At 41.2% G+C, this 16,884-nt stretch overlaps 1 protein-coding gene across 1 annotated transcript in view; it reads right to left on the bottom strand.

Moving 5' to 3' along the window:
* The window catches only part of mau2 (MAU2 sister chromatid cohesion factor), a 33,794-nt gene extending 16,910 nt beyond the window's left edge, over positions 1 to 16,884 (bottom strand). Inside the window, exons 1-16 of the mRNA XM_077230499.1 lie at positions 16,477 to 16,884; positions 16,179 to 16,196; positions 15,895 to 15,960; positions 13,097 to 13,192; positions 12,256 to 12,350; positions 12,120 to 12,147; positions 10,839 to 10,994; positions 8,131 to 8,277; positions 7,137 to 7,227; positions 6,944 to 7,047; positions 5,398 to 5,475; positions 3,079 to 3,144; positions 2,914 to 2,997; positions 2,781 to 2,830; positions 475 to 552; positions 281 to 392 (exon numbers count right to left, since the gene is read on the bottom strand). Of these exons, the coding sequence (XP_077086614.1) occupies positions 281 to 392; positions 475 to 552; positions 2,781 to 2,830; positions 2,914 to 2,997; positions 3,079 to 3,144; positions 5,398 to 5,475; positions 6,944 to 7,047; positions 7,137 to 7,227; positions 8,131 to 8,277; positions 10,839 to 10,994; positions 12,120 to 12,147; positions 12,256 to 12,350; positions 13,097 to 13,192; positions 15,895 to 15,960; positions 16,179 to 16,196; positions 16,477 to 16,872 (1,665 nt within the window). The 5' untranslated portion in view covers positions 16,873 to 16,884. The remainder of the gene's footprint in view (positions 1 to 280; positions 393 to 474; positions 553 to 2,780; positions 2,831 to 2,913; positions 2,998 to 3,078; positions 3,145 to 5,397; positions 5,476 to 6,943; positions 7,048 to 7,136; positions 7,228 to 8,130; positions 8,278 to 10,838; positions 10,995 to 12,119; positions 12,148 to 12,255; positions 12,351 to 13,096; positions 13,193 to 15,894; positions 15,961 to 16,178; positions 16,197 to 16,476) is intronic.

Genomic DNA, 16,884 nt, shown 5'->3' with positions numbered 1-16,884 from the left:
CGCGAGCAGGAGACAGACGTTATTCTGCCGCGAGTGTGATGCGAATTGTCTCGTGAACAAGCAAATCCACAAATATAGAAAAAATAATACTACGCTAATTAGTTTTAATTTGCAAAAAATTTAGATATGTCTAAGTCGAAGTGTCATCTAAAATTTAAGAACTTTCATAAGTAAAAATAAGACTTTATATGGCCTACTATTTTAAAAATCTAATTTAAGACTTTTTAAGGATCCGCGGGAATCCTGGAGAGTGAAAGTGATGTGTGTAAGTGTGTGTTACCCTGTGGTTCCCCAGCACGTAGAATATGTGTCCCAGCAGCACCAGAGAACAGGCCGTCAGACGGTTCAGATCCTCGGCGTTGGACATCTTCAGCGTCTCACGCAGGAACCGCCTACACACACACACACACAGATGAGGCGGTCTGATCATCAGCATCAGTGACACACACACACACACACTAGGAGGAAACTCACTTGGCTTCGTTGTAGCGCCCCTGGAAGAAGGAGAGCAGGCCTCGGATGTAGAAGGCTGCCGCTCGCAGACAGTGAGAGCTGGAAAACAGCGCAGAAACATCGTCAACATACGCATTTATTACAGCAGAACATTCGTTACTCCAGCGCTTCATACAGGACAGATCGAGTCACAGTAACAAACAGGAGAATATCAGAATCAGTGACGAAGCTTCATCGAATGAACTCAGTTCAGTGTTGATGCGATTCAGCTCAGTGTTGATTCAGTTCAGTGTTGATGCGTTTCAGCTCAGTGTTGATTCAGTTCAGTGTTGATGCGATTCAGCTCAGTGTTGATTCAGTTCAGTTTAGTGTTGATTCAGTTCAGTGTTGATGCGTTTCAGCTCAGTGTTGATTCAGTTCAGTGTTGATGCGTTTCAGCTCAGTGTTGATTCAGTTCAGTTTAGTGTTGATTCAGCTCAGTGTTGATTCAGTTCAGTTTAGTTTTGATTCAGCTCAGTGTTGATTCAGTTCAGTTCAGTGTTAGTTCAGTTCAGTGTTAGTTCAGTGTTGATTCAGTTCAGTTCAGTGTTGATTCAGTTCAGCTCAGTGTTGATTCAGTTCAGTTTTGATTCAGTTCAGTGTTGATTCAGTTCAGTTTAGTGTTGATTCAGCTCAGTGTTGATTCAGTTCAGTTCAGTGTTAGTTCAGTGTTAGTTGAGTTCAGTGTTAGTTCAGTCTTGATTCAGTTCAGTCTTGAGTCAGTTCAGTTCAGTGTTGATTCAGTTCAGCTCAGTGTTGATTCAGTTCAGTTTTGATTCAGTTCAGTGTTGATTCAGTTCAGTTCAGTGTTGATCCAGTTCAGCTCAGTGTTGATTCAGTTCAGTTTTGATTCAGTTCAGTGTTGATTCAGTTCAGTTCAGTGTTGATCCAGTACAGTGTTGATTCAGTTCAGTGTTGATTTGGATCAGTCTTGATTCAGTGCAGTTTAGATTCAGTTTAGTGTTGATTCACTTCAGTGTTGATTCACTTCAGTGTTGATTCACTTCAGTGTTGATTCAGTTCAGTTCAGTGTTAGTTCAGTTCAGTGTTAGTTCAGTGTTGATTCAGTTCAGTTCAGTGTTGATTCAGTTCAGCTCAGTGTTGATTCATTTCAGTTTTGATTCAGTTCAGTGTTGATTCAGTTCAGTTTAGTGTTGATTCAGCTCAGTGTTGATTCAGTTCAGTTCAGTGTTAGTTCAGTGTTAGTTGAGTCTTGATTCAGTTCAGTCTTGAGTCAGTTCAGTTCAGTGTTGATTCAGTTCAGCTCAGTGTTGATTCAGTTCAGTTTTGATTCAGTTCAGTGTTGATTCAGTTCAGTTCAGTGTTGATTCAGTTCAGCTCAGTGTTGATTCAGTTCAGTTTTGATTCAGTTCAGTGTTGATTCAGTTCAGTTCAGTGTTGATCCAGTACAGTGTTGATTCAGTTCAGTGTTGATTTGGATCAGTCTTGATTCAGTGCAGTTTAGATTCAGTTTAGTGTTGATTCAGTTCAGTGTTGATCCAGTACAGTGTTGATTCACTTCAGTGTTGATTCACTTCAGTGTTGATTCAGCTCAGTGTTGATTCAGCTCAGTGTTGATTCAGCTCAGTGTTGATTCAGTTCAGTGTTAATATATTATTATTATTTTTATTTTTTTAAACATTACAAATCATTAAAGCAACTCAGTGTTAATTCAGTTCAGTTCAGTGTTGATTCAGTTCAGTTCAGTGTTGATTCAGTTCAGCTCAGTGTCGACTCAGTTCAGTTTTGATTCAGTTCAGTGTTGATTCAGTTCAGTTCAGTGTTGATTCAGTTCAGTGTTGATTCAGTTCAGTGTTGATTCAGTTCAGTGTTGATTCAGTTCAGTTCAGTGTTGATTCAGTTCAGTGTTGATTCAGTTCAGTGTTGATTCAGTTCAGTGTTGATTCAGTGCAGTGTTGATTCAGTTCAGTGTTGATTCAGTTCAGTGTTGATCCAGTACAGTGTTGATCCAGTACAGTGTTGATTCACTTCAGTGTTGATTCAGCTCAGTGTTGATTCGGATCAGTGTTGATTCGGATCAGTGTTGATTCAGCTCAGTGTTGATTCAGTTCAGTTCAGTGTTGACTCAGTTGAGCTGAAGTTTTGTCGTCACATTTGGGTTTGTCAAGTTTTTTAGCTTCTCATTCAATCAGAATCAGTTTAATCTGAATCCTTTTTATAATATCAGGTGGACAGTTTTGAATTCAAGTTACATCTTTTCACCGATTCATTCATTTGTTGGGAATCATCTGCTAAAACAGCTATACTGTGTCAGTGAGGAGTTTTACCTGACGGGGAAGTTGTGGTCCGGGTTTATCCGCTCTAATAGACTGTACAGCTGCACAGAAGAAGGAGAAGACATGATCAGTCATCGATGATTATTATTATCCGTGATTATAAATGAGTCTCATGATGACGAACCTCTTGATGTCTGTTGCCCTCTCTGATGTACACACTCGCCAGATTGGTCACGATGAAGGTCCACAGCTCCTGATGCGTGGTGAGCTGCACACACACACACACACACACACAGATGAGCTCATGCTGATGAGAAGAGAGAAACAGCAGAGGCTTTAAGGTTCTCACCCGCAGTGCTGTCGTGAACTGGGCCTCAGCGTTGTCCATACAGTTCACTGAGATACAGTACAAGCCCTGAAACACAAGATCGACACACACAGGTCTGAAACGCTGAGCACTAACACACACATTCTGCACAGAGCTGCACGATTCATCCGAAATAAAACCCCGATCTTGCGCTGTGTGTTTCAGAGTGAAGCGCTGCTCTGTGTTCGTCACTGTAATCTGCATCTGAAAACACTGAAAACTTGCGCATATTAATCGAAAATAGACACGATGGTAAAAGGTAAGAAGAACGAAGTTTCACGTGGAGCATTCGGAGACTTTTCACACCGCAGGGTGTTAATTGTGCAGAAAATAAATATATGTTGCCTTATCTTCTCTGAAAAGCGTTCCGCACATTCAGCTGACATAAACCACAATTACAATAAACAAAAACTATCCGGTGATGAAAACGTGCGATTCGCGAACTAATGACTCCTTTGAACTGATTCCATTTAATGAACGGTTAAAGCATCTGATCTGTCCAACACTGAACTCCCGACACGTCCGAATCTGTGTGTAACAAATCATTAACACTTTACAATAAAGTACAATCTATTAAACTCTAGTAAACTACATTAGTTAACATTAACTATTAATAAACTGCATTTCTACAGCATTTATTAATCTTTGTTAATTTAATCATTAATAGTAGCCTTATTGAAATCAAAAGATTAACATTAGTTAGCCTTCAGGCGACACGCAAAGCGTTTCCAGGCAGAATAGAATAGGAAAAGATGTTATGTTATTTTGTACACGAATACATATTAGTAAATTACATTTTGATGGTTGAAAGTCTAGGTTTTGACAAATTTAGATATAAATATAATTTAAAAATAAATAAATAATTATAAATTTTCAAATAGTGCACCCGTTAATACAGAACGAAATATTCTGTAGTCTATTTTGCTATCAATACTGCTGACAGTGTCTTTATCAGCAGGCTTTATATTTATGCTTAACATGAAGTATATATGTATATATAGGGCTTCCACAACTCTCTCCGATCCGTGTCAGCAGTGCCGCGTCAGACACCTTTCTGGTGTGCAAAGACAGAAAACGCGATGGCGTGTGTGGGCGTGACGTTTCCGGAGAACGAGCACTAGACGGTTAGCGAATCACAACACACTGGGCCAGCTGACCAATCTGAGCCCATTGCGTAGCTTTGAGGGAGTGGCTTCATAGAACCCGGAAACCATCAGACCGTTTTTACGAGGAACAGAGCAGTGTAGAATAAAGGTAGAATATATGAAAAATAATGCAATTTTTAAAAAACAAAGCATGAACACGTTACAGTTCACCCCACAAACACAATCAAGCCTTCGAGAAAATGTGTTTTACCCTTTAACTCCTAATCTTGAATCAGAATAACTGTGAAATCTCTTCTCTGATGATGTGGGCGGGGCTATAACCTGTCACTCACATGAGATCAGCCAATAGCAAACCACAACCATCCAATCAATTCCTGATGTACAAAATCAAGCCCCGCCCACATGTGTTCTTGTTCCAGAAGCGTTTCACTCGATATACGACACAATAGAGCAGAAAAGACCAGCGCAACTTCCCTTTCATGACGAGTTTAGAGGCTTCCAGCAGTTTTACATCAAAATAAAGATTGGTTTAATGTTTAAAAATTAAGAATGAAGACAGCTATAAATATTAGTATTCTAATTTTACCGTTGTGATGGGATTTTCTTAAATACTCATTTTTTTATTTTACAGTGAAATATTACAACTGTAATAGTATGCACTTTAAAAAAAATTTGGGGTAGTAATAATAGTGCTGGGTAACGATTAATCGCATACAAAATAAAAGTTTGTGTTTACATAATATATGTGTGTGTCAGGTGTATAATTATTTTGTAAATAGAAATACAAACATATGCATGTATATTCAAGAAATATATGTTATTTTTATATAAAATATTTATAATATAAATTATGTATAAATGCATATACAGTATACACATTTTATTATTAATTTTATGTTATTTCTTAAATTTATACATGTGTGTGTGTATTTATATATACAAAATAATTATACACAGTACACACACATATATTATGTACACAAACTTTTATTTTGGATGCGATTAATCGTTGCCCAATAACATTAATAAAAAATATATTTTTATTTTAAACGCAAATTAAATATTTTGTTGCCAAATTGCGCAACCCTGAAAACAAACACAGCAAACATGATTTTTTTTTTAAAAACACAATTGAAATTTTTTCTAAATAGTGCAGCCCGAATCTTCATATAGACAGGTGTGTGTTCACTCTCACCAGCAGTGTGTGAAGCTGAGCGGCGTGATTGGAGAAGAGCCGTGGAGACTGCTGACACAGCTGACACACCTGAGAGATCTGACACACACACACACACACACACACACAGGTGTTACACAGCACACGATCATCAGGAGCATCACTGAGGTGTCGAACACACACACAGGGTTTTTCCTGGCTCAAAATGAGGCGGAGATGGTAAAATCGTATCACTAGTGGGGCATGCCCCCCCGGGAGAAAACTTTGTACATTTTAAAGATAAATTCTTTAATCTGGTGCACTTTAAGTCACTCGAATCTGTTGTTAATAATAAATAATAATCCACCCGCCAACCACCCATATTCTTTGATTTAGATATCTGCATCTGATCATCACATTACAATTATTCAATTAAGCATGATAATATGGTAACATATCACACAATTAACATTTATTTAAATTAAAAGTTCTTCTTTTGGCAAAATTACATTTTCTTTATAGCCTAAACAGAGGCTTTACTCCCTTTAAACTTATTGTCAATGTTTCATTTTTGAAAACACTCTTATCAGAACAATTTTTTGTACCTTTATAAAGGGCATTTTCCCCCTAATTTTATTTAATGTATGCTCTAAATTTCATTTAAAATTCTTACATTTTATCAATACATTCAATTAAAATAATAAGACACTAGGCTGTTACCAATCAAATTAAATAATTTACATTGAAAAATTATAACTGTATTAAATGAGATTATTTTGAATATTTTTTGAATATACAAGGAATGTTGAAAAGAATGATAGTTTGAAACTAAACCGCCAGTAGGAGGCGGCAGGCGGCCATCTTAATGAGCGAGTCATTGAGTCATTAATGTAAACGATTCGTTCAAACGGCTGATTGATTCAGAATGAGGCGGTTTAATAATGGGGAATTGAATCATTGACTCAAGCGATTAGTTCAAAACGCTGAATGATTCAGTAATGAATCATGGATGAGTGTTGCTGTGAGACGCGATATGGTTCTGTTGTTTGGAACTATTTTCGCTGCTAAAACAGAACAAAAACAGTCTAAAAATGTAAGTAACTTAATTTTAACTATTTGTTTATTGAACTGTTATGAAATTAATATCTCGGTTTCAATCGTGATGGCATTCAGGAAAACAGCACTCTGGTCGTGTGTAGGTTTCTTAACTATAATTAATGTTATAAATAACTGCGCGAGACTCAACAGCGCAACTTTGTTACCGTCCGTACATTAGGTACCATGATGCGAGTTCCGTGTCTTTATAACACTCATTTAGCTGTCATCCACCCTCGACTGAATGTAATGTTTTTATTACTCGACCCGCGGATTATGATCCGTGCAGCACTATCGGCAAACTACACGGTTAGAGAATGGACACAAGCGGGAATCGCGACAGAACTGTCACGGTGGAAAAAGTGTATATGAGCACGTGACTGTCTGTCCGAGTTTTGTCGAGAGGCGGAACGAAATTTGACGGAGGCGGCCGCCTCATAATTGTCTATGCAGGAAAAACCCTGCACACACACACACACACACACACACACACCTCCTGCAGCGCCGTGGCCTTGTGTCCCGTCACCAGACGACACATGATGATGTGCTCCAGCAGGATGACTTGAAACGACGACAGGATCGGACTGCAGTCCAGCACTGACAAACACACAGAAACATCAGTCGTCACACACACACACACACACACGTCAGCGGGTCCGAGCGATCGCTCATGTGACGAGACTCACTCTTGAGCTTCTCTAACTGCATGAGGGCTTTATCAGTGTATTTCTGGGCCTTCTCCAGGTATCCAGCCTGCATCGAGTGCATGACCGTCACCTGGAACACACACACACACACACACACACACACACATTAGATTAGTGAAACAGTCAGGGTTCATACAGATACTGTAAAAAAAAAAAAATCCAGGACTTTAAGCTAGTTTAAACTACTTTTTTAGTTTTCAAGGATTTCAATCAGAGATCGCACTTATCAAACAATATCTTTATTATCTTTCAAATTCTAAAAAAGGTAAATAGATTAATAAAACTAATAAAACGAAATGGTACAAATAAAGTGCAGCAGAAGCAATGACTGTGCAACTTTAACCATTGAAAGGATACGATGACAAAGATATTTCTTTATTCAAACTGATTTTTTTTTCATCATATACAAAGATATTATGAGCAATAAATAGCCATGCAAAATGGCTGCAGTGTTAATTTTATGTGAAAAGACTGTTTTATCAATAACATGTAATAATTAAATACACTTAATAATTCAAGCATTTTTCAGGTACCTTTTCATAAATATAGCTGTTTTAAAGCTGCCGCAACTTTTTCACTCTACTAAAGCATAAAAATACCATATGTTTGCATATATTGAGGAAACATGCTGAGTTCATACTCGTTTCTCTGAAAAACACTTCTATCGCCAGTTATTTGACTCTGAAATGTGCGTTTCCAGGCTGGAATGTTTGTTTTTGTTTTGGTCTGTGATACTGCACGTTGCCAATTTTCATAGTCCATCAAACTGGCGACAGTGTGAGTGTCGAGTCCGAGGAGGCGGGGAAACAACGATCTCTGGTATTTTGAATCGGACTGCAGTACCGATGTCCACCACTAGTTCAATCTTACACACTGCACCTTTAAGGACTTAAATAAAATAAAATAAAAAAAGAAGCCCTTCAAGCCCCTTGTACCAACCCAGTGATGATGTCAGAGGTGAAGGGTCACTCACCAGATAGACGAGGACACACATGTGCTCCTTGGGCAGCCAATGGAAGAGGTCGGCTGAGTTGCTAGGCAGGATTTCATCATCATGCAGTGTGGAGATGGTCTGGATGCACTGCTGAAGCTGCTTCAGACACGGCTTGACGCTCTTCACCTGCGCGCACACACACACACACACACACACACACAGTCACGTCTGACGGCTCTAATGCAACCAAACATCAGTCTCAGGTCTGTCCTAAATAACTCAACACTCAAAGGTCATAGGTGACACTTCTGCTGCTGTGTAAAGAAGGTCATCATTCATCATCTGTGTGCTGCTGGACTTCCAGAGTCCATAGCAAATATATTGTCAAGACTCGACATTAAGCTTTTCATGTGCTTGTCCTTTAAAGACAACTAAATCTGTCATTCACTTGTCCAAGTAAAAAATTTAACTTGTTTTTTTTTTGTCTATTGAAAAAATATTGATATATTGAAGAATATTGATTTCAATCAGATTTGAAATATTTAAATCTGCATATTTGTGATATGTTTACCTTTATAAAGGACATTTTGTCTCTGGTCTTTAAATTCTTAAATTTGATAAATAAATTAAATTAGAATAATAATAGACTATAGGGCTGTTACCAATCAAATTAAATAATTTACACCAAATAAATGTACATTAAATAATGTAATTACATTAAAAAAAATTAATATACAAATAAGAAACATTGGAAAGATACTTTTAAACACTAAACTAAACCACCAGTAGGTGGCGGCAGGTGACCGTCTTAATGAGCGAGTCATTCATTTAAATGAAACGGTTGATTCGTTCAGGAATAAGGCAGTTGTTTATGAATGAGTCATTGAATCTTTGACTCAACCGATTCATTCAAAACGCTGAATCATTCAGTAATGAATCATTCATAAAGAGATGCTTTATGGTTCTGCTGTGATCTTTGTTTGGAACTATTTTCGCTGCTAAAACAGAACAAAAACAATATTTTGTCTAAAATGTAAGTTACTTAATATTGACTACTTGTTTATTGAACTGACATATGAAATTAGAGTCATATTTTCAATCATGATGGTATTCAGCACTCTTGTTTAACTGTATCATAAGTTATAAATACAAAAACTCCACATTTTGAATGTTTACCGTAGTGTTATGAGTTTCTTTGTTTAAGCTACACTCATTTGTTTACATCACTCCTGAGGCTGTGTGAGTCTCAACCTTGTTATTACAGTCATTACAATACATTTTATAGGCTATAATAAACTATCAATTGCCACTTACACTAAATTAATGCAGAATCATTTGCATTTTGGTGATTCCATAGTTAATTCCAGTTAATCAGGCTACTTCTCCATTCTCCAAAAAATCCTCCTGTCCCTGCCAAGAGCTAATGTCGACCCCTGCATTTCACATTTAATGTTTGATTCTAAGGACATCGGTTTACTTTTGTACAGGAACTGCGCTATAAAGCTTCAGAACTCATTCGTAGGGTTGGGTATCGTTTTAATTTTGTGAGTTAGCATTAGCTGGTCTGAGCTGGCGTGAGACTGAGACTGAGCTGGTGTGAGTTGGCATTAGCTGGCCTGAGACGGTGTGAGACTGAGACTGAGCTTGCCTGAGCTGGTCTGAGCTGGTCTGAGCTGGTGTGAGTTGGCCTTAGCTGGCCTGAGCTGGTCTGAGACGGTGTGAGACTGAGACTGAGCTGGTGTGAGTTGGCATTAGCTGGCCTGAGACGGTGCGAGACTGAGACTGAGCTGGCCTGAGCTGGTCTGAGCTGGCGTGAGACTGAGCTGGTGTGAGACTGAGACTGAGCTGGTGTGAGACTGAGACTGAGCTGGTGTGAGTTGGCCTTAGCTGGCCTGAGCTGGTCTGAGACGGTGTGAGACTGAGACTGAGCTGGTGTGAGTTGGCATTAGCTGGCCTGAGACGGTGTGAGACTGAGACTGAGCTGGCCTGAGCTGGTCTGAGCTGGCGTGAGACTGAGACTGAGCTGGTGTGAGTTGGCCTTAGCTGGCCTGAGCTGGTCTGAGACGGTGTGAGACTGAGACTGAGCTGGCCTGAGATGGTCTGAGCTGGTGTGAGACTGAGACTGAGCTGGTGTGAGTTGGCCTTAGCTGGCCTGAGCTGGTCTGAGACGGTGTGAGACTGAGACTGAGCTGGTGTGAGTTGGCATTAGCTGGTCTGAGACGGTGTGAGACTGAGACTGAGCTGGTGTGAGTTGGCATTAGCTGTGAGACTGAGACTGAGCTGGCCTGAGCTGGTCTGAGCTGGCGTGAGACTGAGACTGAGCTGGTGTGAGTTGGCATTAGCTGGCCTGAGCTGGTCTGAGACGGTGCGAGACTGAGACTGAGCTGGTCTGAGCTGGCGTGAGACTGAGACTGAGCTGGTCTGAGCTGGCGTGAGACTGAGACTGAGCTGGTGTGAGTTGGCATTAGCTGGCCTGAGCTGGTCTGAAACGGTGTGAGACTGAGACTGAGCTGGTCTGAGACGGTGTGAGACTGAGCTGGTCTGAGCTGGTGTGAGTCTGAGACTGAGCTGGTGTGAGTTGGCATTAGCTGGCCTGAGCTGGTCTGAGACGGTGTGAGACTGAGACTGAGCTGGTCTGAGACGGTGTGAGACTGAGACTGAGCTGGTGTGAGTTGGCATTAGCTGGCCTGAGCTGGTCTGAGACGGTGTGAGACTGAGACTGAGCTGGTCTGAGCTGTGAGACTCACCTGTCCGGCGTCCAGGTAGTGCGTGACCTGCAGCACGAGGAAGAAGACTCGCAGAGACTCCTTCTGGATGGGGTTTCCCTGCCAGGTCTCCACGATCTGCCCACACAGCGTCAGGAGCGGGTGAACCTCCTGCAGCTTACGCTCCATCAGCAGCAGCTACACACACACACGAGAACACAAGCCTTCACAGGTCACATGACACACACAACCACTTATGAGGCTCAAGAAACAGATTGAATTAAGGCTGGGTTGAAAATAGCAAATCGATTGATTAGGGCTGGGCAAAAAATATAATTTTTCGATTAATCTTTTCTTTTTAAATGTGGTCGATTCAAAATCGATTCTCAAAGGCCACAAATCGATTTTCATATTTATTTATTTATCGATCACCCAAAAGCCAGTATTAGTTTTCCTCCACTGTTCGTAGGCTTGCATGTTACAGCGAATTCTGTGAGATTTTGTGTTTTATCTTAAACATAAAATATCCTGATCCTGTCTGATCAAGGTATGCCACTGCTCTGTACAATTATCAGCATCAATTTTTCATCTTGCATCAAAATCCTGTGAGTGTCTAATTATTGTATCGATTTGAAATAGATTTTTAATGTATCCTAGTGTAACCTAAAATAAAAGAATTTAATAAACAGGTTTGTGGCTCTTACATTTCTTTTTATTAATTAACCACTTGTAAACTTATGTTCACTGTTCTTTTTAATAAATATAGGATTTGTAATAAATCTATATTCATTGAGTCGAATCGAGAATTGAATTGTTGAATCGGGAATCGAAACCCAGTCCTACGATTGATTGATTCTCATTTTGATGAACCGTTTTTGACTCTTAAATCCCAAGAATTGATCATTATTTATAGTTCATCCAATAATCACAATAAGCTTGAAGTCTCAACTTTCATCACTACATTCAGTCAGTAATGTGTGTGTGTGTGTTTAATGTGTATGACAGATGAACCGATCATCTCCTCTTCTTTACTACTAGTACCATAAAGCCGTATGATTTCCACGATGCAGAAAACACGGACAGAATCGCGGAATCTAGTCATAAAAACTTACATAAAAACTTGCATTAAACAAAATTTACTGTATAATGCGAAAATTCACAGAATTTTTTGGATGAATGCAATAAACAGTTGGTCAATACTTACATCAGACTGAGATATAGACTAGCGTCTGTGAATATTAAACCGCAAGGACTAAAAACGAATTCTGCTTATTCTGCAACACACAGACACACACACACACACACACACACACAGATACTCACCATGCCTTTGCTCAGCAGGAAGAGCGCTCTGTGGAAACACAGAATTTAATCATTACACACGACAGAGGAATGAAACGTGTGTGTCGACAGCATGTGATGTGCTGAGTGTGTGTGTGTGTGTGTGTGTGTGTGTCACCTGGTGTACTCCGATCCCACGACTCTGGCGTACTCCGCGCCGACTCCCAGCAGATCGCAGGCCGACACCAGATCCTTCTCCAGTGTGTGCAGTTGCTGTGGGACACACACACACACACACCGCTCAGACGTGGCTCACACAAACCAGACTCCGATTAATGAACACTTTACATTTACAATGTAATCAGTCCTTGCTTTCCCTGGGGATCGAACCCATGACCTTGGCGTAACCTTGCAAGTAACTTGAGTTATGTAATCAGATTACTTTTTCAAGCAACTAGTAAAGTAACGCAATACATTAAAATTGACAACAAAATATCCCAGTTACTTTGCTATCCCATTTATTGACTGACAGCTCTCCTGTGTGTGTGTGTGTGTGTGTGTGTGTGTGTGTGTGTGTGTGTGTGTGTGTGTGTGTGTGTACCGCGAGCTGGAACAGGAGTCTGCAGTGCCAGTATGGTGTGTGTGTGTGTGTGTTTGTGTGTGTACCGCGAGCTGGAACAGGAGTCTGCAGTGCCAGTATGGTGTGTGTGTGTGTGTGTTTGTGTGTGTACCGCGAGCTGGAACAGGAGTCTGCAGTGCCAGTATGGTGTGTGTGTGTGTGTGTGTGTGTGTGTGTGTGTGTGTGTGTGTGTGTGTACCGCGAGCTGGAACAGGAGTCTGCAGTGCCAGTATGGTGTGTGTGTGTGTGTGTGTGTGTGTACCGCGAGCTGGAACAGGAGTCTGCAGTGCCAGTATGGTGTGTGTGTGTGTGTGTTTGTGTGTGTACCGCGAGCTGGAACAGGAGTCTGCAGTGCCAGTATGGTGTGTGTGTGTGTGTGTGTGTGTGTTTGTGTGTGTACCGCGAGCTGGAACAGGAGTCTGCAGTGCCAGTACGGTGTCTGCTGAGAGATCTGGATGGCCTTCCGTAACAGCGGCTTCGCTGAATCCACCAGGTTCTAGTAAACAGAAGAAACATCACTGCATCACACACACGAGCTCAAACACACTCCTGACACACGACTGCATCACACACACGAGCTCAAACACACTCCTGACACACGACTGCATCACACACACGAGCTCAAACACACTCCTGACACACGACTGCATCACACACACGAGCTCAAACACACTCCTGACACGCGACTGCATCACACACACGAGCTCAAACACACTCCTGACACACGACTGCATCACACACACGAGCTCAAACACACTCCTGACACGCGACTGCATCACACACACGAGCTCAAACACACTCCTGACACACGACTGCATCACACACACGAGCTCAAACACACTCCTGACACGCGACTGCATCACACACACGAGCTCAAACACACTCCTGACACACGACTGCATCACACACACGAGCTCAAACACACTCCTGACACACGACTGCATCACACACACGACTGCATCACACACACGAGCTCAAACACACTCCTGACACACGACTGCATCACACACACGAGCTCAAACACACTCCTGACACACGACTGCATCACACACACGAGCTCAAACACACTCCTGACACACGACTGCATCACACACACGAGCTCAAACACACTCCTGACACACGACTGCATCACACACACGAGCTCAAACACACTCCTGACACACGACTGCATCACACACACGAGCTCAAACACACTCCTGACACGCGACTGCATCACACACACACGAGCTCAAACACACTCCTGACACGCGACTGCATCACACACACACGAGCTCAAACACACTCCTGACACGCGACTGCATCACACACACACGAGCTCAAACACACTCCTGACACGCGACTGCATCACACACACGACTGCATCACACACACGAGCTCAAACACACTCCTGACACGCGACTGCATCACACACACGAGCTCAAACACACTCCTGACACGCGACTGCATCACACACACGAGCTCAAACACACTCCTGACACACGACTGCATCACACACACGACTGCATCACACACACGACTGCATCACACACACTCCTGTATCAGACACGACGTCATGCATCAAACGGCTGATCTGATTGGTTTGCAATCATGCACTGATTTGTACAGAGCTCTTCACAAAGCCTGTGTTAATGCAAACTGCACACATTTTGGCACAGGTGTGTATTCTTATTGGAATTATTAACTTTCACCCTTTAATAAATCTATTTTGCAGAATGTTACAAATGTTAATTTATCCATTTTTGCCAGATGTTGCCATTTTCTCAGGTTTGGCCCATAAAGCAAATGCTTCTGCATATTATAGAGGCAATTGGATAAATTATACAGCGATAATTGTGTGTGTGTGTGTGTGTGTGTTGATGTGGATGTCAGAGTGTGGTTTGTATGTGTGTAATAATAAAAGAGTGTGTGTGCGGGTAAAAACATTAGTGTGTGAGTGCAACCTCAAACTTGGAACAAGACTTGATTTGATTTCCTGGCAGTTTCAAAGTTTAACATGTTATTTTATGCAAAATAATGTTCATAAAACATTTTCATAACCTTAAACCTATATCATTTTTTTTTGGTTTTACTTTTTAAACTTGTATTACTTCAACAGTAATCTGCCACGGGTCTTTAAAATGAGACCAAACTGAAGTCTGTGCTCGAAAGCGTCACATATTTGTCCACTATGGACATACAGTGTGTGTCACGGTTTTAATCGATGCACGAGGGGTTAAAGGTCACCGGAGACAATAACAGTTCTGTCAGCGCTTACTCGCTTTCAAAGTTAGAAATGGAAATGAGGATATTTATAATGGCAAAAAAAAAATCTTCATTTGTGTGTTGTGTGTGTGTGTGTGTGTGTGTGTGTGTGTGTGTGTGTGTGTGTGTGTGTGTGTGTGTGTGTGTGTGTGTGTGTGTGTGAAGCGTCATAATGCTTCAAAACATTCGTATATAATGAGCGATTTCATCCAAGACTTTGGATCATTTTTTATGATAAAGAGATTGAATTTAGGCTTTTGTTCACATATAAACACTGATCAGTGGACATAACAGAAGCTCAACCGAACCTGAGATCAAACCTGATTGGTTCTTCAGCTTCTGTTTACCATATCTGATGAGCTGATCATATGTGCATAAAAGCCTAAATCAGAAGACTTGCATTAAACCTCTCCATTCATATTCATTACACATTTATTATGTAACGTCTCCCGTGTTATGAAGAAACTGTTTCATGATGATCACGTTTGTAACAAATCCCCAGGGTTATTATAGTTAACTAAACCATAAAACAACTTGTGTTACTTGAAATGAAAGCTTTAATCGAAATAAAATATTTTTTTACAAAAACAATATTTCGGCTAGTATTTATTTTTTCAGATTCAGATTTATTTTGACATCTCTTAACGAAACGTTTAGAATCAGAGTTTTGCCTGACAGACTTTTTAAATAGAGACAAATCTCAAATTTCATTAAACATCTTCATTTGCGTTCTGAAGATGAATGAAGTCTCACAGGTTTGGAATGACATGAAAGCATGTAAATGATGACAGAAATGTAATGTTTGGGTTAACTGTCCCTTTAAACTCAAAAGTCCCCGGTTTTGTGTTTGAAAGCATGTTTTATTTATAACATCAGGATTATTTTTGTCACACAGAACAGAAGAGTTGATGACATCCCTTGATAGTTAAAGGCGAATGTCTGTTAAACTAAACTCACCTGTTGGCAGTAAAGCTCTGACAGAAGACTCGCCGCCTCGAACTTCACATCCTCGAACTGAGCGATCTGCACACCTGTGCTAAGGAGAACTCACACAACATCTATTATCATTCTGCACACCTGTGCTAAGGAGAACTCACACAACATCTATTATCATTCTGCACACCTGTGCTAAGGAGAACTCACACAACATCTATTATCATCATGTGTGGAGCTCAGCTGTGCCTTCATCAGTCTCAACACAACACTCAGTGACATTTACTTCATAATGTGGTAAAGGATACTTGCTGTGAGATAAACCACTGAAATAGAGACAGAAAGAGACATTAAACATGAATCATAAATCACATTTGTTAGTGTCTATAGCAGCGCATCACCGGACAAACACTGAGCTTTTATCAAAATATTTTATATATGATTTATAACAATTGGATGTTAAAAACAATAGCACTTGAACACGTTGAATCCGTTAGGGCAACAACAAAAACAACCACAACAATAAAAATAACAACAATAATGAAGCGCCCGGGACTGTGGCCTTGTCTCTCGGCTGAGGCCTCGGGCTTTCCTGCGCGCTCTCACCGCTTTCTCGAGGTGCGTGCGGGCCAGCTCGCTGTTCTTCGTGTGGTGGTAGAGCACCGAGCCCAGCTGCAAGTGCGTCCGGGCCTCCACTCTCTGCGGGGGCTTGAACTGGAACACGGCCTGCAGGCAGTGCACACACAAGCGGATTTTGGGAGGACTGGAGGTTCTGAAATGTTCGGCGAACCCGAGAAGAGCCAGATACCAGGAGTCCGGGGCCTCAGCGCCTGCAGCCGCCATCATCACCACCACAACAACAACAACACGAGAGCTCGGCCAAAACTCGCGAGAGCGCCAACCGCGGCGAGACTTCCACGGCCCTACCCTGAACGAGATCTCGGCTGAATCTCGCGAGAGGAGCAACTGGCGGGACGTTCTGTGTCTGACAAGAATCATCATAATAAAAAAAAC

This window comes from Siphateles boraxobius, unplaced genomic scaffold (assembly GCF_051911475.1).
Source record: "Siphateles boraxobius isolate OS27281-9 unplaced genomic scaffold, OSU_SipBor_1 146, whole genome shotgun sequence".
NCBI classification, from domain to species: Eukaryota; Metazoa; Chordata; class Actinopteri; order Cypriniformes; family Leuciscidae; genus Siphateles; species Siphateles boraxobius.
This window is presented reverse-complemented; position numbering and strand designations above follow the sequence as displayed.